The sequence below is a fragment of the Polistes fuscatus genome, unplaced genomic scaffold (assembly GCF_010416935.1).
Source record: "Polistes fuscatus isolate 324 unplaced genomic scaffold, CU_Pfus_HIC Scaffold8, whole genome shotgun sequence".
Taxonomy (NCBI): domain Eukaryota; kingdom Metazoa; phylum Arthropoda; class Insecta; order Hymenoptera; family Vespidae; genus Polistes; species Polistes fuscatus.
In genome coordinates this window covers 6,865,484-6,887,000 of record NW_025113162.1, presented here as the reverse complement: position 1 = coordinate 6,887,000, position 21,517 = coordinate 6,865,484, and the positions used below count along the sequence as shown (strand labels likewise).

Sequence of the window (21,517 nt, the reverse complement as noted above, 5' to 3'; positions counted from 1 at the left end):
TATAAATATGTTATGTAACAATTTTAGTTTAATACATTATACTTCGAATATCAAGCCATTATAATCATGTAATATAAAATATTATTTTTAGGTGCGCATAAAATTTTTCTCCAGAGATAAACACCACAAAATGTATTCTGTTATGTAATATATATATGTATGGGTACTCATATATGTACGGATATAAGATATCTCATTGACTTGTATCATTCAGCGTTTAACTCTTGTACGGGCAACACGTAATTGTTTGTTCTTGCAAATTTTATAATTTACACATATACATAATTTAAATATATCGTTAAAAAATGGTAAAAGCAAAAAAATTTGTGGTCGTTAAACATTTTGAAGGTGAACCAAAGCCATCAGATTTGAAATTAATAGAAGAAGATTTACCACCGATTTCCGATGGCGGTATGTTGTGCAGATCTATTATTATTCATTAGACAACTCATCATGATTTATCAAAACCAAAATTTATATGTAAATAAAAGAATAAGATATATTTTTTAACTTGATATATACGGTTATATATAACCTGATAAATAAGATATATTTTTTAACTTGATTTATATATATATATAGAAACAGATAAACTGTGACAGACATAGATAAGCTTTTTTAATTTATATGTTTCACTTTTGAATGATATGAATTAAAAACAAGTATGAAGATATTATAAGTAATTATAAGAATTTCTTCATTTTTTTTTAAGAATTCATACAACATAAATTTTTTGATAAATTTGCAGAATTTCTTGTGGAAGCAGAATATTTATCTGTTGATCCCTACATGAGACCATATGTAGTACAGTTTCCACTTGGTATTACTATGATAGGTTCCCAAGTTGGTAAAATAATTGAATCAAAGAATCCAGATTATCCAGTTGGTAAAAGAATAGTTGGGTATTTTGGATGGAGAACTCATACAATAGTTAATCCACAAATATCTCCAAAATTAGAACTTACTGCTCAAAAGCCATACTTATTACCGGATATAGGAGATTTATCTCCTTCTTTAAGTTTAGGAGTTTTAGGAATGCCAGGGTATCGAGAAATCATTTTCTTAGAATTGTCACAATAATTGAATACTTTGAATTAATAAATGTGTTATATACATTTATATGTTATATACAGAAATACAGCATACTTTGGTCTAATGAAACTTTGTTCACCAAAACGTGGTGAAACACTTGTTGTAAGTGGAGCAGCTGGTGCAGTTGGATCTCACGTAGGTCAAATTGCGAAGAAAGTTCTTGGTCTTACCGTTATTGGAATTGCTGGTTCGGATGAGAAATGTAACTGGCTAGTAAATGAATTAGGCTTTGATAGTGCCATAAATTACAAAAAGCAAGACGTATCTTTGGAATTAAAGAAAAGTGCCCCAAAGGGTATTGATGTATATTTTGATAATGTATGTTGGAATAGAACATTTTTTAATTTTTTTTTATATGTATTTTATGAATTTATATATATAACTGATCTTTTAATTATACAGGTTGGAGGAGATATTTCTAGTACCGTTATATACCAAATGAATGCCTTTGGTCGAATAGCAATATGCGGTAGTATTTCGTCATATAATACAAATCACTCCTCTCTACCTAAATGTGTATTATTACAACCAGCTATGATTTTCAATCAACTGAAGATGGAAGGATTCGTAGTTACACGTTGGAATGATCAATGGCAAGAAGGGATAAAACAGAATTTGCAATGGATTAATGAAGGCAAACTCGAATATAAAGAAACAATTACAAAAGGCTTCGAAAATATGTTTAATGCATTTTCTGGAATGTTGAAAGGGCAAAACATTGGTAAAGCTATTGTACAAGTATAAAACAATAGAATCAGCTATTTGCATATGAGAACAAATTTAATCCATATTTGAAAATATGTCTATTTTTATATATTATTCTACTATATTATTCTACTGCTAAAGTATAAAATTCATGCGTAATGATACTGTCTATGTAAAGAAATAGACACTTAGTTTTTCTATGAATATTTCTCAATCTAATAATTGTTTCATTTGTTTATTTTATTTTACTTTATTGGGATTTAAATAAAAACAATAAAATTAAACTTTTTAATTAAATCCCTTCTCCTAATTGTATATTTTTAATTTATTTTATATATGAAGGAAGTAATCCTAAATATATATAAATAAATGTATAAATGATGCTAAGCTAATGACATATAACATTTATAATTATATAGAATATATATGAAAACATACATAATAGAAGGATCTTCAATCTAAGAATCTAGGAATGAATCATTATGTTTCAATATATTTTTGGTTATAATAAATGAAAATAGTTTATTAATAACATATTATTATATTTGTTATTGGGACATTTAGCATAATAATTAATATACTTACAACAAATTGAATACTGAATAGTTTATAATTTATATTAATATCAATAGTATGTAATACAATATAAATAGTAACATAATTACATATATATATGTAATGAATAAAAATAATAATTATTAATAAAAAATAATGACATGAGCATTTAGAACAAGTAGAGTAATCAAGATCAGTCAACGTGTATGTAAATTGATTTCAGTTCTTAAGTACCCCCTGGCGGACATTAATCAAACTAAGATCTGAAATTTCTCTTTTTCTTTCACACGCTGCATATTATCTTTATTGCTTTATTCGATCGTACATCTATAATATTGCATATTTTAAGGCGAACTCTGGTAAGTGAAGTTAGGTTTGTAATGGAATGCTTGTAGTCCTTTAGTAGCTAATTTCAGCCTAAGCTCGGTCTCGTTTGTATATATGTGTACCCGTTTCGAATACATATTTTGCAATAGGAAGCGACCCTGGAGAAAAGTTTCAATTTGCCTTATTGAGACGTTCGTTGTAATGCTTGTTTGTAAATTATGTTCGGTTTTATATATATAAAAAATAGAAGAGCTAATTTAAGTAATACTCTATTGCCTGTCGCCATTCGAAAAATTATTAGTTTGCGTGTTAAGCAAATCATTCGAAGAGTATAGTTATTATACTCAAGAGGAACATATGACGGGCCTTTGTAGTTTCTTTACGAAAAATTTCTATATTGGCAAGATTTAACCCAATGAAGGTAATTTTCTTTGTTTCTCATATATTTATTATTCATAGATTAATGACAAAATATCCTTAAAAAAGAGTTACACGGTTTTGCATACCTATGCATGTACGAAATTAAAATGGACATCCAAATATTTTGTTTATTTTTATTTCATTAAAAATCTCTCTTATATAGCTTGTTTTTATGTGAATTTATTTAAAATTATTTTTTTAATAATGTCGAATTTAATGCGTTTCATATTTTTATTCTTATTTATTTCGAAATAATTTGCAAATATGCTTAAATGGGTGTGTTGCTCAATAGTAAACTATAAGCCTTTTTTTTTTTTTACTATAGTAAAAATCTCACGTAGAAGTTTTCTTTATATATATTCGCGAATGTTATTTTTTAAATTAATAAAACTAAGCATTTTTATTTTTATGTGATGCAATATGTTTTAAATTAAATAGAAAAGATTATAGTAAACTTTACTCAATATATATATATATCGATATATTTAATTGAAGATTAAAAGTATTGAACAGATTATGTCAGATGATGATGTTACCTTGGATTCAATGGATACCGAGGAAGATATATTCAATCCCCATAGCAATTCGGTTAGAAGGGCAAAAACACTACGTACTTTACGATCTCACTCCCATGGTAGTACTAGCACGCATATTACTAGGAGTAACTTAAGTGTACGACGTAGTACACGTAATAGAATGCAAACCTATGACAACCTCAATACTAGTTGGATTTTAGGTAAAGAATGTTAATACATTCTTTAATCGGTAAAATATATTACTGTGATTTAATATAACAGCATAGATGATTTTTATTCATAAATCATGTTATAGGAACACAAACTTTAAAAGGATATCCTATGTTTCAACAACATGGATCTTCATCTGATAAAGAAATGGTAGATGAAGTACCTGATAGAAAGCGTGAATTGCGCGATCGTATGCCTTTAAGATCACGTGAAAATCATCCTCCTAATAAAAATTCAAACAGACATATTAGAGATAGACCTGATCATGATCATCAAAGTAGTAGAGAACTTAGGGGACGATCTGATCGTGATCTTAGAGAAAAATCCGAACAAGATAAAGATATTAGAGAACATAAAGATAGGCAAGGGCGAGAAAAGCCAGAAAGAGAACATAAAGATAAATTAGAAACAAGAAGTAAGTCTGAAGTAAGAACGTCAAATGAAGAAAAGGATACAAGGTGAACATTTTCATCATATTACACTATATTTATATCTGTATTAACTAATATAGATTAATTATTATTTTTAAAAAATTTGTTCGACAGAACAAGTAAATCTAATAGTCCATGTAGGCTTAGAGAAGGACCTGTAACTAGACTATGCGGCAATTCTTTAGATAAATCTGTAAAATCAAAAATGGAACAAGATGAACCTGAAGATAGCTCACATGGGAGTGAAAAACAAGAAAACAATGATAATTCTGAGAATGAGGGTGTAAGCAATTAAAGAATTTTAATTTATTTAGATCTACATTTATATCAAGTAAAAAAAAAGTATAGAAAGTAAGATTAGTATATAAAATAAGATTAGTATACAATCATTTTAAAGCTGTCGACATAATATTTATGTAAGTAATTATATCCAACATTTAATATGTGCAGGGATACGAAGACATGTATACACGTATTAAGCGCACTAGAAGAACTACCCAACGGCAATTACCAAGGGGTAAGAAGCTTGCAGGTCTGGTATCCATTTATTATATTATATTATTATATTAGAAATATAAATCATAATTATATTATTTTCTTTTATAGTCGTAGATAGTGATTTAAGTGAATCATCAGATTCTCCTGGCCCTAGAAAATACAGTTTACGTCAAAAAAAGCCAACTGTAGATAGATTTCAAGCCAATGTTGAGCCTGTTAGACGATCTATAAGAGCTCTTCGGAGTGTGCTAAGCAATTCTATGAGGAGACGAAAGCACAGAAGCAAAAGTACAAGTTCTAGTGATTCTAGTGATTCAGAACCGCAACGATATGATAAAAAGAAAGGGAAAAAAGCAAGGTTAGTTAGAGAGAAACAAATATAATAGATGTTAGTAGTTATATAAAAATTTCTTTATTAGTTCATTACTTAAATCATTACTTAATTCATTAGGCAATCAGCAATACCCCAAGGCGGTCCTCCAGATCGTAAAGCAGATATAAATCCTATTACATTAGATACAAATATTAGGTTCAGTGATGTTGGTGGCTTAGAATCACACATTCATTGCCTTAAGGAAATGGTTGTTTTTCCTATGATGTATCCAGAAGTTTTTGAAAGATATCATATCACACCTCCGAAAGGTGTCCTCTTTCATGGCCCACCAGGTAAATTTATATTTTGTATTTAAATATTAAAAAAATTAAAATTATTTTTAAAATAATTTTATTGAAGTATTATATTAATCACTTTATTACAGGAACTGGGAAAACATTAATAGCTAGAGCATTAGCAAATGAATGTAGTCAAGGTAGTAGAAAAATGGCCTTTTTTATGAGAAAAGGAGCAGATTGCTTATCAAAGTGGGTTGGGGAATCAGAACGACAATTAAGATTGTTGTTTGAGCAGGCTCAACAAATGAAACCGTCCATTATATTTTTCGATGAAATTGATGGTCTTGCACCTGTCAGAAGTACCAAGCAAGATCAAATTCATGCTAGCATTGTATCTACCCTTTTAGCACTTATGGATGGTCTTAGTGATAGAGGAGAAGTAAGATAAATATATTCATATACACGGATGCACTCATTTGTTGTTAAATTAATTAATTTCTTTTTTTTTTGTAATAAAGGTTATAGTAATTGGTGCAACAAATAGAATAGATGCAATTGATCCTGCACTACGAAGACCTGGCCGTTTTGATCGTGAATTATTCTTTCCTTTACCTGCAATGAAAGAAAGATTAGAAATTTTGAAAATTCATGTTAACAAATGGAAAAATCCACCAAGTGAACAATTGTTAGAAACATTAGCTGAAAAAGCAACTGGTTATTGTGGTTCGGATTTAAGAGCTTTATGCACTGAAGCAGTATTACAAGGATTAAGAAGAACATATCCACAAATTTACACGACTAGCAATAGATTGCTTTTGGATCCTCAACGAGTAGAAGTATGTTTTTTAATAATTTATATAGAGAAATATATAAGGTAATCTTTGTAATAACTCATACATGCGTTTTGCAGGTGAAAAAACAAGATTTTATGCAAGCAAGTTCTATTCTAATTCCATCATCACAGAGAGTAACTCCTTGTGCAGGCAGAAAATTACAGCCTTTTATGGAGCCTCTATTAGGTCCTCCATTGGAAGAATTGATTGGTCTAGTAAAAGGAACATTTCCTCAAGGTGTTAATCCTGCTATGGCAAAGTAAGAAATATTTTTACAAAATGTTATATTTTTAAAAGTGCATAGTAGTATTTACTATTTAAAATAAATATTCTTTCTTTAGAGTGAAGGTTACTAAAGGAATACATCGTCCAAGATTATTAGTTTCTGGTGGCAATTTATCTAAAGGTCAAGGACCTCATTTAGCACAAGCTTTATTACATCACATGGAACATTTACCAGTACAAACTTTAGATGTTAGTACACTTTTTGCAGAAAGTGCACGATCTCCAGAAGAAACCTGTGTACAGGTAAGTTATTATTTAAATCTGTTATTATATAAATATAAAAAAAAAAATATATATATATATATATATAAATATATATAAAAATATATTTTTTTACTTTTTATGGTAGGTGTTTAATGAAGCTACCAGAAATGTACCGTCCATTATTTATATACGTTCCATTGATCAATGGTGGCCACTTGTTCCAGAGACTGTAAAAGCTGTTTTTTTGTGTCGTATTGCAGCACTAGATACTTCATTACCTATATTGATTCTTGCAACTAGTGACGAAACATATCAGGATCTTCCTATGCAATTAAAAAATCTTTTCAGTGAACTTCGTGGCGAAGTATATACTATGAAAATTCCAAATTCAGAACAAAGATCTAAATTTTTCAAACCCATATTTATGATTCAAAGTTTAAAACAACCACAAACTAAGGATAACAAAGTTCAAGTATTAGAGGAACTTCCTTTGGCTCCAGATCCAATGCCAAAGAAATTATCTAATGAAGAAAAGAAAAGGTTGATTGAAAAAGAAGAAGTATCTTTAAGAGAACTTCGAATTTTCTTGAGGGAAATATGTGCTAAGCTTGCTAGGAATCGACAGTATGTATTCTATAGTTTTTAATATATAAAATTATATTATATATATGTTCACGTGTATGTGTGTGTGTGAACATGTATATGAACAATATAAAAAAAATATATATATAATGTAATCATATCTATTATATTTTTTTTTACAGATTTTTCATGTTCACGAAACCTGTAGATACCGAAGAAGTACCCGATTATAATATGATAATAAAGCAACCTATGGATTTGGAGACTATGATGACTAAAATTGATATGCATTGTTACCTCTGCGCTCGAGATTTTCTTGATGATATTGATCTCATTTGTAGAAATGCATTGGAATATAATCCAGATAGGTTAGTATATATACATATATAATTAAAAAATAAATTAAAAAAAAAAAACAATAATATATATTTAACAAATATTTTCTCGTAATTTAAAAGCATACAGTGAGTTTATAACATTTATTAATTCATGTTATATATTTAATGATAAAATAATATAAAAAATAGATAAGATATTTCTTTATTGAAAGAATGAATAATATGATTTGCATATGTCATTGGGCATATTGTCAAAAATTCGTATTGACGTTCATATTGTATGTTTTCATGTCAGCTTGCGTGATAGGCCCTCCCTTGGGATATTGAAGAGGTAGTTCTTGATTATCCATTGCTGTTGTTGCTCTGTAGTTAAAGTGGTTTTCAATTTATTTAACACACCTTTCATTTTTAATTTTAATAAACACCTATATTTTGTATTTATTTGCTATTCTACAGAGCACTTATTGAAAACCACTCACATTAGATCTGCTTTTCATTGATCCTATTGAATTTTATATGTAATTGATTGTATGTTAATTATATTATTTTTTCCTTTTCACACAGAGATCCAGCAGATAAACTGATTAGACATCGTGCCTGTTCTCTACGCGATAATGCATATGCACTAATAAAGGCTGAATTGGATTCTGATTTTGAAGATAAGTGTCGTGAAATATCTAAAAATCGTAAAATTATTGAAACTGGCCATAATGACGAAACACAAAATAAAAATACAAAAATAGAAATTACATTACCAAATGAAAAAAATGATAAGAAAGATACTGAATTAGTAGTAAATAATACACTATCCGTGAATGGGAAAAGATTTAGTCATTCCAGAAAACGTAAGATTCCTGCTTGGGCTAGAGGTTACGTAAAGAAAGTGCAAAAGAAAAAAAAAATTAGCTTTGATGATAGTATATCTGAAATAAGTACCAAGGTATGTCTAACCAATGAAACCACAGTTGGTATAGATTTAGAGAAATTTCAAGAATTTGAAACAGAAGCAAATAGTGTTCTAAACGGTCATGTACCATTATTTGATAACACTGATTCTGAGAATGATTCTCAAAACGAAAACTCCAAGGACATTCACATAAATCATAATGATAATACGGTAGAACAACGAATTCATGATTTTGAAAGAGTTGAAATATCTTTGATAGAGGATGATAAAAATATTGGAAATGATGTTTCAAGTTCATCGTCCAGGCGAGAAAGTTTAGATGAATTATCATTTGCAATTGAGAGCGATTCTAGTTTATCAAAAGTTGATGAAAATGATAAAGTAATTATTGATAAAAATGAACTTGAGTCTGCATGGTTACACACTGTAGAAGTTACAAAGGATTTTCCCGTAGAGGTACTGTGTGACATTTATGTGCAATTAAGTAGATGTGTAGGAAGATACGCGCATCATTATGATAGGAAATCACTGCCAAAGGTAAATATATACGATAATATTTGCACATTTTTGCAGAATGTTCAGTATAACAGTCGTCGAGATTTTTGAGAAATTTTCGGTAATGTCACAAAAAATGCTTAAAACGTTATACTGAACATCCTGTATATAATATATTATAGTACAAAAAGTAAATTCTTTTATTTTATTAAAATGTTACTTATGTAATATTAAAATTTTGTTTATATAGAAATATTTTTAGATATGATAATTATTTTAGTATTAAATTTACAAATATTAAATATATATATATATATTATTTTGTAGGACTTACTCAAGGAACTGGAAAAGTTTGAAGAGTACAAGATAAGTTTGTACGAGAAAGTTAGTCAACTAAATACGCATTAGAAAATGTAAATTAATCTGTAGTTTCATCATAAAAAAAGACGTATTATGTACTGGTACTAAAAGAACAGAACTTAAATATCAAATGAAAATTTAGTGCCGTACATTTTTCAGTTCTTATAACTGCCAAATATAAAATATTTACAACTGATTGTCATTATTGTAATAGTCGAATTAATGTATAATGAGTAGACTGCGGATTTTTATGCAATTGCATATGTTTTTCATATTTTACATAAAAGACAAATCATTGAATATCTTACATATTTTTCTTCAGTTGTCAGTTCTTTTTACAACACTTGATGAATCGTGAACTAATTCGTGATACTTCCATGTGTAAGACTTACCGACTAATTCTTAACAAATCACATATAATTAACAAATGGATAGATCATGCAAGTCTAATTATCGAAGAAGATATCTTTAATAACAAATTCAGAAGCAAGTACAAGTCAGCAAGTTCCAAATAAAAATCCATTTTTTTAGCGATATGTGTCAAGTAATGGTTGTTGTAAAAATGTCTTGGTAATGTATGAATAATATAATGTGAAGAAATTTCCTCAAAAAATATACTGGCCAAAATATACCAGGTGAGATGAATCAACTCTGAGAATAAGTTATCTGCGAGATCTTTACGAATGATATTTTCAAGACATTTGAAAAGATATTACAGTATATAGTATTTGGATCTCTGTAGATGAAACCACAAACAACTATTTCTGTATGGTATTATTTTTAAATTAGCAAAATTTGGTATTTGCGGCAATGAGCTTTCAAATTCCTAACGTTAGCAAATAATAATAATTATTTTTAAATTAGGTAGTTAAATAAATTTGAAATGGTACATCTACTCAGAAGAACCAGAATATATACAAGTCTGATACTGAAGTAAATTTAAATATGTACAATCACATCTTGTGACGTGGTAAGACCCCTTTCGGCTTATAAATTAATTTTTTTGAACAAGCGATACTATTTCACAGAAAAAACGATTATTATATATCGTAACGCAAATTAAAATAAAACAAACGACAATAAAATCACTTATCATTATAAATTTGCATGGTATATATGTGGCAATAATTATGACAATGAATCAAGTCAAACATCCCGAAAAATTAATTTTACGATTTATTCCATATTGAAATTACTTATATTACAAAAAATAAATCGTAAAATAAATTTTTCAAATTTTTTTACTTAATCCACTGTCATTATTATCGGCACATATATATGTAATATGCATATATCCCGCATAGTATTAGCGTATAGTTTGTATATTTCTTGTATGTTTTTGCATATTGTTTGCATATTTAGATGAATTTTCTCCAGATAAAAATCCACAGTCTAGTGATAAGATTCAAAATAAATGTTTCTTTAGGGAGACGAACAAATTTAATTATTTGCAAATTGCATTGACTGTTTGTAAACAAACAGAAGAAAAAAAAGGTAATAGAAAATTGAAGAATAAGAACATTTGTCCTAATTTTATAAATAATTCTTTTTATAGTTGACAGTTATTTATATTATTTATTATTATTAGTGTCAAATTTACATTCTTCTAGAAAGTTTTCATTTCTAATTGTTTGATATTATATGTACTCGCGCGTGGTTTTTATTTCAATGATCCTTTATGATAAAATCAATTTTATAAAATGAAAGGAAGAGAGATACGAACATTTTTTAAATTACATATTCAGTTTTCTATACAATACAATAATAATAATAATAAGAAAGAAAATAAAAATTTTACTAAAATCGTGTAAATCACATGGTCATACAAAGATGATGGTAAATTAGTACATTATGTACTTAAACGAACTTTGCTAATATATGGAATTGTAAAGAAACTATTCCATTTAAAGTAGCATTAGCATGTTGTTAAATTGTCATACAACATATATATTACCAAATTATAGAACCAATTAAATTTATATTATTTTATATGCTATCACAGCTTACGTTACATACAATATAAAATATTTAGCTCTGATAAATATATTCCTGATCAATATTAATTTTACAAAGTGGATTTAATCGGTAAATCTAGTTGAGAAGAAATCATATAGATAATGTTAATATAAAAAAAAAGTTTTTATTTACAGATGTTAAAGAAATAAAATATTTTTTTCATTCTTGATACTAAAAATTATTGAATCAATAGATTAATAATATTTTAATGTCTTACATATCTTTTTATATTTGGAGTAAAAAGAAATAATTTCCACTTTGTAAAAATTAGAATCCAAATATATAAGAAAATAGTGTAAATACATTCCAGATATTGTAAACAATAATCATATATTGAAATATTACCAAGGTATTTAAATTTTATTTATGCATAATTTATTTATAAGCAAATTAATTTCTCTTTTATTGTATTTATAGGATCAATAGTATATTATTTTTATAAGGTTTACATATGCGAAGTTTTAGATAAAATGTAAATCTTATTGCACAAGGTCACAAGAAATTCAATGAAATCATTTACATCTTGTATTACATTACATCGTGTCGCTGAAGGTTCAATTTAAGTTGTATGTGGAGTGTAAACATTGATTTTATTATCATTTGATTTGTATAATCTACGATGTATCTAATGTGATAATATAATGTAGTATAAAATCACTTCAAAACTTGATAATTTAGGCAAAACATTTGATAAACGTGTGCTTAACGAACATAATGTATAATGACAAGAAAAGAAAAGAATCCTCAATTATTTCCAATTTATTTTAACCAAAGTTATCAAATATATAGATTATTAGCCTGTTAACAGTATAAGAGTCGAAACAATGGAAAATCTTCTAATCAATTTAGAATAATTTGATGTGTGTGTGCGAAAAGGAATATGAAGAAGTATCAATATTATAATGACATATATTGTCTTCGATATAAGTTAATATACTGGTTGTGATCTACATCGTTACTGTGAGATGATAGTTACCAGATAAAATGCGTAAATGTGTCAGTTTTAATATATTAAAAAAAAAAAAAGTGTTGTTCAAACTAAAATATTTTGCCACCATTTATGAAACAAGTCTTTATTATGCTGCAATGTGTTACTTAGTGCATTTATATAAAATCGAAGACAAGACAGACTTAAAGGGAAAACTGAATTTTTAATATAAAATTCAATTTAAAAAGCGAAAGAGAAATGCATTATATGTATTTGATTCTCTAAGAAAATGTGAAGTTATGTTACCATAAGAAATCTTCAAGATTCCTCTTCGGAATCTTATGTCGTCATTATTTGAAATTATAATATATATTTTACTTAATGTTTATTAGCAAATAGACCTTAAAAGACTGAATCTGAAAAAAAGCTTTCATTTTCTAGCGTTTCTCTTTTAACAACAGAGTTAGGTAAAACATGATTTTATTTGTTGATAAATTAATGTAAATAATAATAAATATCAAAACGAATAATTTTTATATATATACACATACACACATTCTCATAAAAAATAAATGACATATAAGTTTTTTCAAAACCTTAGTATTTTCTTTATCATTTTATTATATTGGATATTAATTATTGCATATACTAATATATATGACGAACATACACACATACTTAAATCATTTTTAAAACATTGCTATTCCAATCTTACTGCAAAAATATTTTATTAACTCTGTTTTTTTTGTGCTTTCGCGAGAAACGTTTCCATTATTCTTTTATAAAATTTTTAATAGAAAATAGTAAGAGAAATTAATTTTAATAAATCTTCCGTGATAAACAAACAACATTTCTTTTTTATAAATCATATATTCTCTACTTCATATATATTATTTTTATTAGAAACAATATAAATTTGAATTTCTTGTACTCGTGCAATTTAATTTCCTTATACAAAGTATATACGAGGGTGAGTAAGAAAGTTGTGAGCCTTAACAAATAATTTTTATTTTATTTTATTTGTTTTTTTTTTTTTAATAAAAGTGAGTTTAACCGAGAATAATTGTCTCTGTGTTAGGCTAAAAACTTTTGAACTCACCCACGTGCACATATTTTACAATCATTATATAATATCTGAAAGTAAATAATGACGATTGATCTCAGCCAATAATTAACATCTATAAAAACGTATAATATAATTAATAGTCATATATTAATTATAAGTAAAACCATATGTATATATGTTACGGTCAATCTATGCAATGCCCAGATGGTTTCGGTCAAAGTAGAATATATGCTTCAGTTGACTATTTTTAGAGCTCGAGGGGAGGGAAATTTTTGTAAGCTTGTGTAAGTAAAACAAACCATGGAAATTACAAAATTTGTACACAATGTCAGTAACAAGTTTCGATCAATCTTTAAAATGTGCTTCAGTGGAGGGTGTGTTTAGAACAGGGAAGGGTGAAGCTAAACTCTTAACAGAAACCGAGCAGCACGCTAATCTTTATAGTAACAAAATAACAGAATATATCTTTAATTATTAATAACTGAATTCGTTATTTTTTTTATATTACCTCCTTTTGTCCTTACAACGTGGAAGTTTGGAAAATAAAGTTCTTATAGTTAGACAGTTGAGAAACGTTTGCATGCACCTGCGTATACCTGTCGTGGTTTGTTTCATTTACAAGAGTTTAAAATCGAATGTATGAAAAACATACTGAAAATATACATTGCCCAATCTTAGTGGACACTCTATACAATGCCCATATTCTCTACATTGACCATAACATATATATTATTAAAATTAATATTTCTACAATTAATATTCCTCTTATTTTGTTTTTTCAATTCCATTTTTCTAACTGCTGAACTATACTTTAACACTTGGTGAATGATTTTTATTGTAAATACTAAAACATTATGATAAAATTTAAACAGCGAATTCTCATCACAATAGTTGAGTAATATAATCTCCTAATAATATTCGTTATTTCTATACTAATATTGTTACATTAATATAAGAAAAACAAATTTCTATAGAACCAATGGAACTATTAGGTTTACAACTTTGCTTCCGCCGTTTTTAATGTTTAAAATGGCGTAAAAATAAGTATTGTTTGTTGTCCGTATAAGTAAATCGGTGAAGGAACTGTGAAGGAAAGATACTTTCTCTTGCTCAGGTTAACACATATATAATATATCTTGATTTTAGTCTATAAAACAATTTATTATTATATGTAAGATTCAAGAGAAAAAAGTTCTACTATATCGAAAGAAATAATGTATTAGTCCATTTCAGAAAAAAATATGTCATACGATTGTTATTAAAATAATACTTGCTTTTTAAACTGATCTATGCTAATGCTAGAGTATGCCTGTATAATAGATTTTTAAAATATATTAACATAATTTAAATCTAAATAACTTTTTTAAAACTGAACAAAGTGTTTAAGATATTTCAATAGATATGAAGAAATAAATATGCGATATGAAGTATATAAAAAATTAAAAAAGTCTTTTTAAATGATCCACTTTGTCTAGTTTAGAAAAAATTATTTCGAAGCACATAAACTATTTCTTTATTTTTATGAACTATTAATATATAAATATTTACTTTCCGAAATTCTACCAAGTTGTAATTTACAGCGAATGATCACATTTACAAAGTGAATGCTTCGATAGTAAAACTTTCTCAGTCAACGATATGTTTTTATATAAACAGTAGAATAAATTTTATATATGTAGTGTTACTTTTGTGAAATCCGTTAATTCGTGAAATAACTAGGTAAACCCTGAAAGAACTATACTAGCCTGTTTAAATATGAAAGAAGACAGAATTACATACTTCTATTAACAATAATATACGAATTTATAAGAGACGAGTATTTAAAGTATGAAATTGCAATTTGTATACTTTCCTAAAAAGGCCTAATTATTTAATGAATTAACTGAATTGTACACTTTAATGGTAACGTATACATGAATAAACGAAAGAGAAAAATATCAATTGAAAATTTATCCGAATTGCCTAAGACATTATTTCGTTTATACAGGATTTGCTTGACATACTATCTGAAATATAAAAAAATCGAAAACTATTATTATGTTATTTTATTATGGTGCTTCATAGTCTCGTTGAATTCTATCATCTCTGTATCGCCATAAATGTTGCAAAAAAGAAATAATTTGGAGAAAGAGAAAAGGGAACGAAAGAAAGAAAAAATAAATATTATAACACACACACAAACAAAATAATAATAATAATAATAATAATAAAATTAAATCAACAAGGAAAAAGAACAAATATCACGTCATATACGGAATATGAGAGAGAGAGAAAGAGAAAGAGAAAGAGAGTAATATTTGTGGTTGACACTGCCTTTTAATTAAATTGATCGAGCTTATGGTTTCTAACTAATGACTAAAATAGGTTTCTTAACACGGTAATAAGAGATTGTGATCAACTCCCTTGTGTAAAAAATAATGCTACATAAATATTTATGCGAATTGATGAATATGTTTACGAAATGTCGTGTAATAAATTAATAAGACGTATATATATTGCGTACCGATACCATATTGTATCGTTTTGGCGCATTGCTCAAAGGAAAGAATGACAGGGAAAGTGTCGATGCAAGAACAACATCCACTGCCTTATGTATTTTACTATATAAGTAAAACATTTTATTGTCATATACGCTGTAGTAAGCAAAACAACAATAATAATAAAAAAAATTAAAACAAAAAAAAATAATAATAAAAAAAAAACATTAAATATTATAATAAAGCCGAGAGTTTCGTAACATATCATTGCATCGGATTAATCTCCCCCGCCCTTCCTCTCTTTTTCTCTCCTCTCTTTTGTTCATTTGTAATTTTCTTCTTCCACTTAAAATCCCTTCTATACATTCGTATGTCTATAATCGATTTAACCTTCGAAATGTCATAATGTCAACGATAAAAATTCGATCGTAACAAATTACAATGTATAAATTCTAGTAAAAGTGCTCGTTCGAACACGTATATATACGTATACATATTAATCACGATGTATATATATTTTAAAATACACCGTTCCTGAGACGATATTTTTCTTCGTGTAATTTAAACTTGTATTTAATAATAATAATAATAATAAATACAAAAATACGATTTTTATCCTCATATTAGAAAGTGAAAAGAGGAAGAAGAAGAAGAAGAAGAAAAGGTTCCATTTGACACTCGAACTCACCAATTTTTCCAAATATGTCGGTTAAAAAAGATTTTACAAATATCGGTGGTTTGGACAAACATATTAGAATAGTGAAAGAAATGGTTCTGTTTCCGCTAATGTATGGTGATGTTTATGCCAAGTTCAATTTGAAACCACCAAGAGGTCTTTTGTTCTATGGTCCCCCAGGTAAAGTTTCAATGACATTTTATTTGAAGGAAAATAATCGAATAAAATACTATGCGAATTAAATTAACAGGCTAGTTTCATCGATTTTCATTCGTCAACAGGAACTGGCAAAACTTTGGTAGCCAGTGCATTGGCATCAGAATGTAGTACTTCTGAACGCAAGGTCTCCTTCATATCACGAAAGGGATCTGATTGTTTGAGCAAATGGGTTGGCGAAAGTGAGAAAAAGCTCGAGAAAATTTTCACTATGGTTAGCACGATACCCGATATTATTATTATGAATTGATAGATCAATCTAATAATAAAACTCGTTACACAGGCTCAACAAACGAAACCTTGTATTATTTTTTTCGATGAAGTTGACGGTCTAGCACCGATAAGATCAAGTCGTCAGGATTTCGTACATGCCAGCGTAGTGACTACGCTTTTGGCCCTAATGGATGGCCTGGAGAACAATTCAGAAATTATAGTGATTGGCGCTACTAATAGAATCGACGCAATAGATCCGGCGTTAAGGAGACCAGGAAGATTCGACCGAGAACTTTACTTTCCTTTGCCTTGTTACTCTGCTAGGAAAGACATACTTTCGGTAGTTTGACACTTGTCAGAGATTTTTTCGTTTCATTAATTTTGTTATCTTGTAAATAATATGTACCAGACGAAATTGAAAATTTGTTGATTTTAAAACTAAATGGTACTGTAGGTTCACATTAAAAGCTGGAAGCAGAAACCTCCTCAAAAGTTTCTTGCCTATTTGGCCTCGAAAACGATAGGATACTGTGGTAGCGATTTGCAAGCTCTCTGTGCTGAAGCTGTCATGTGTTGCGTTAGAAGACATTATCCGGAAATTTATACGTTAAAATCAAGACATTACATAAACGAGCGACACCTCAAGGTAATATCTTCGGAATGGTTATTCTATTCGAATATTATTATTGTCTCACGTTTTTTAAACAAAAAACAAAATCAATAAACGAATGAAGGTAGAGAAACAAGATTTTCTGAAGGCCCAGGAAAATATCGTTCCAGCGTCTCACAGAGTCGTTATAGCACCGGTGAAATCTTTGTCGATGAAAATTCAACCGCTTTTACGAGGCAATTTGTCAAGCATTCAATCTCAGTTACAAATTCTTTGTCCAATGGGAATGTTGACATCAGATGACATGTAAGTTGGATTGTTGTTACATAATTCTCATTTTTACATTGTTTATCTTCTTTTTTTTCTTATCCCGTATTCGTACAGTATCGGCAAAGCCAATTCGAAATCGACCACCTGTCCTAGAATTTTATTATGCGGCGAAGATGATTGCCATACTCGGCATTTAGGTCCAGCTTTGCTTCACGATTTAGATCATTTGCCCTGTCACGTTTTGGATGTGACAACTCTCTTCGAAGAAACTGGCAGAGCTGCCGAAGAAACGATCATTCAGGTGATTTTTTGATAAATATTTTAATCGATCATTTGTCGTTTAGATTTTTTTCTTCTCATAATTTGTAATAATTTATTTAGATACATTTATGTATAATACATTTTGTTGCAATAGAAAGTGAAAGGAGCACGTCGTACTTTACCATCATTGTTATATATTCCTGATATTCTTGCATGGTGGAACCTAGTTGACGAAACAGCACGCGTGGTTTTTGCTTCCCTAATGAGAGATCTCGATAATACAGTTTACATGTTGATCCTTACAACGGCTAATTCCACTTACGAGGATTTACCTTTAGAAGTAATTAATATTATAAAACATTACGAAGATTATCTGTTGTTTAATATAACTTTTATGTTTAATTATATTTCATACATTTCGTAAATTTGTTTAGATTAAAAATTCGTTCGATCGAAGTCGAGATGAGGTATTTGAAGTACCATTACCTGGCTTGCAAGAACGTAAATCATTCTTCTTACAGCTTTTTTCAAACTCACCGTCGGATGCTGCTTCTAGCAGATCCTCGCAAGGTATTATCATGTACCCATTTTATTATCGTATTACATTTTGTTATTCTGTCTTTTCATTTTTCTGATTTTTTTTAATTAGCAATTATTCTTTATTACAAAATATTTTGCTAATATAATAGATTTCATACAAATTATGGGCCCGAAAAGAACGAAAACCGAAAATGGAAAAAAATCCAAGATGGACGCACACAAGGATTTAAATGGACAACGTGGACGTCGTAAGATAATTGATTAACGTTCTTTTATAACATATCTGTTTCTTTTTAAGTATAGTAACGAATTAATAAACAAAATTATGCTAACGATAGAAAACGCGATAGACGGAACTACGACTAAAAGATCAAAAGCTCGAAGTAAACTTGGCGCTGTTCGATCTACCCAATCGGCTACCACCAAATCAAGTAAAAAAAAAAACTTACCTCTACAATCGAAACAATTTTTTTTCTGCGTTTTTTAGAAATATTTGTTTTTTTATATCTATATAATAATTATATCTATATAATAAATTTTTTGTAGTTAATGTTAAACGAGAATGTAGTGCCTTGGGAGAAGGACCGGGATCGAAACGCGCCAAGATGTCGTGCGCATCGTCTAATATTTCAAGTACCGAGAATATAACGGATCTTCAGCTTCAAGAATTACTTCAAAGGATCATCCAATCAACGGAAAATTGGAAAAGTAATCGGTTAGAGAATTTATACGGCTCGTTGGAACTTATTTTGGAAAGGAAAAACGAAGACAATATGTCGAACGTTATTGAAAATTGTTTTCAAGTCTTGGAAGAAATGAAGAGGAAAAAAACATTTTTTGATTATGAAGATGATTAAGGAACAAATCGATAAATAATGAATTTATCTCTAATTAGGTGATCCAAGTGCTTTTTGTTGTTGTTGTTGATGTTGTTGTTGTTGCCAATAATAAATTTATTCCTCATTTTTTATTGTTGCTTGAAGTGTCCACGTCGTTCAAAAATAAATCATGATCGTTATGACATACATATGTAATGAAATATTTTTATATTTTAACGTTATTATATAAACTTTCTTATTGTTTTTTTTTGTTCTTTTTCAGTATTAAATCAGAGAACGCAGAGTGTCAAATTAACCCGACCCGTATTAAAGTAGATTTTAAACAGAGTTTCATTTTTATATAAAAGTCATTTTATTATAAATAGAGTGTTTACAAATATAATTTTTTTTTCTCTTTTTTCTTATTATGCTATACTTAATCCAATATAAATTTTAAAAAAAGATTTTTCAATACATATTTTTGTTCCGCAAATTTTCTTTACAATCAAAAATGTTCCGCGACATCGTAATATCACTAATATGCACACAATATACACTGATTTAATAGAGTAAATTATAATCTATGATGAAATAAGTTATATACAACATAAAATTTTTCTATTTACTCATTTTTACATAGCACACATATGTAAAATAGGGTAATATCGAAAAAATTATAGCTTTATGAAAAATGAATAAAAATGTCCCGTATATATTACGTTACAAATAAACACTCTACATGAATTTATAATACAAAAATGATAATAGACTTTAAGGATAAAATTTGTCTATTTTTTTTTTTCCTGACGCTTTTACTGAACCTAGGTTCAGTACTACTGTCAGGCTCGAATAGTTTCGTTGTTATAGAATCAAATGACGGAGAGAATTTGGATATTATATCATAGTATGGTATATACTAAATGGTATCTCTTCTCTCGCATGATTCTTAATTTTTCCTCGAGATCATATGACAATGAATCTTCGTTTATAGGAGGATCCAATCTGTATCTGATATTCTCGTTGTTATTATTTGTCCGTCTTCTTTTGGTAATACGAAGTATCTCTTGTATTTCTTCGTCATCATTATTATCATGATTCCTCTTGTTTTTGTTCTCATTCTCTGTACACGAAGTTAGATACATTTCAGTAGCTTCTGCAGATGGATTAACGTTACAAACTCTTTTTACCGATTGTGTTTTCGTCAAGGTATTTTCTTTATCGAATGTATTAGATTCGCTGATGGAAGCGATATTATTAAATATATTCGAATTGTTGTTATTATTTATTATGTCTTCAGATAAAGAACGCACACAAGATAATTTAATGGGGAATACAGTCTCATCATTACTAAATGTTAAATTTTTATCTTTAACACCTAAAAATAGTTTTAAACGATTACTATTATCATTCTTTCGAAAGTCTTCGTTTAATAGGGAATGCTGTAACGTTTGTATACGATTGAAGGGTTGAACGCCTACAACATAGTCCTCATAATGATTCCTAGTCGACTCGAAAGAATCAATACCAACGACACTACTTTCAGAATCATTTTTAAATGTAATAAAGTCATCATTTTTTGTATTCTTAACAGCCTTTATTTTCGGTAAGAATGAAGAAGAATTTGGGACTTTCAAGTATTTACGATTGATATTAATTTCCGAAATAATCTCTTCGCCAATCCTGAATATAAGACGAAGCGGATTATTGTTGTTAGTATTTTGCGATCTTCTTCTTCGAATGTTTAAACGCTGTTTCTTTGTAAGGATATTGGATTGAAAATAACTATCGCTTATAACAGGATCATTTCCGTGTCGCATCATCTTGTGAAATACAACGTCACTTACACATTTAAAGGGTAATTTACATATTGGACACCTTTCAGCAACAATAACTACACTGCATTTCCGTATATTTAACATAGTCAATGAATTTATTTTTATTTTCTTCGTAAGTATCACGTTATTATTATTATTATTATTATTATTATTATTATTTTCTTCTACGTCATCTTTTTTTAATGGCCCTTTCATTCCGAG

General features: G+C 28.3%; 4 protein-coding genes across 5 annotated transcripts; 3 read left to right on the top strand and 1 right to left on the bottom strand.

The window, feature by feature from the left end:
• Positions 1-61: 61 nt before the first annotated feature.
• Positions 62-2,001, top strand: LOC122524561 (prostaglandin reductase 1-like). The gene is made up of 4 exons (XM_043646876.1): positions 62-411; positions 749-1,043; positions 1,134-1,410; positions 1,495-2,001. Exons 1-4 carry the CDS (start codon positions 306-308, stop codon positions 1,834-1,836), a joined length of 1,020 nt encoding a protein of 339 aa, XP_043502811.1. The 5' UTR covers positions 62-305; the 3' UTR covers positions 1,837-2,001.
• A 698-nt stretch (positions 2,002-2,699) lies between these two features.
• On the top strand, positions 2,700-9,697 carry LOC122524559 (ATPase family AAA domain-containing protein 2-like). 2 transcript variants are annotated; one of them, XM_043646871.1, is made up of 16 exons: positions 2,702-3,100; positions 3,613-3,835; positions 3,931-4,303; positions 4,391-4,559; positions 4,727-4,808; positions 4,883-5,132; positions 5,226-5,440; positions 5,533-5,825; positions 5,905-6,222; positions 6,297-6,478; positions 6,561-6,747; positions 6,854-7,332; positions 7,473-7,658; positions 7,924-7,959; positions 8,193-9,072; positions 9,358-9,697. In XM_043646871.1, the coding sequence occupies exons 1-16, from the start codon at positions 3,095-3,097 to the stop codon at positions 9,436-9,438; spliced, it is 3,960 nt and encodes a 1,319-aa protein (XP_043502806.1). In that variant the 5' UTR covers positions 2,702-3,094; the 3' UTR covers positions 9,439-9,697. The 2 variants fall into 2 exon arrangements, with proteins under 2 accessions (XP_043502807.1, XP_043502806.1); XM_043646872.1 differs by lacking the exon at positions 7,924-7,959 and having other exon boundaries at positions 2,700-3,100.
• Positions 9,698-16,579: 6,882 nt separating this feature from the next.
• On the top strand, positions 16,580-19,625 carry LOC122524991 (ATPase family AAA domain-containing protein 2-like). The gene is made up of 11 exons (XM_043647522.1): positions 16,580-16,733; positions 16,835-16,983; positions 17,053-17,322; positions 17,437-17,628; positions 17,717-17,898; positions 17,977-18,163; positions 18,278-18,463; positions 18,558-18,693; positions 18,813-18,911; positions 19,002-19,094; positions 19,210-19,625. Exons 1-11 carry the CDS (start codon positions 16,580-16,582, stop codon positions 19,518-19,520), a joined length of 1,959 nt encoding a protein of 652 aa, XP_043503457.1. The 3' UTR covers positions 19,521-19,625.
• A 755-nt stretch (positions 19,626-20,380) lies between these two features.
• Positions 20,381-21,301, bottom strand: LOC122524990 (putative uncharacterized protein DDB_G0282133). Its single transcript, XM_043647521.1, has one exon. The coding sequence runs from the start codon at positions 21,299-21,301 to the stop codon at positions 20,381-20,383; it is 921 nt and encodes a 306-aa protein (XP_043503456.1).
• Between the last annotated feature and the right edge of the window lie 216 nt (positions 21,302-21,517).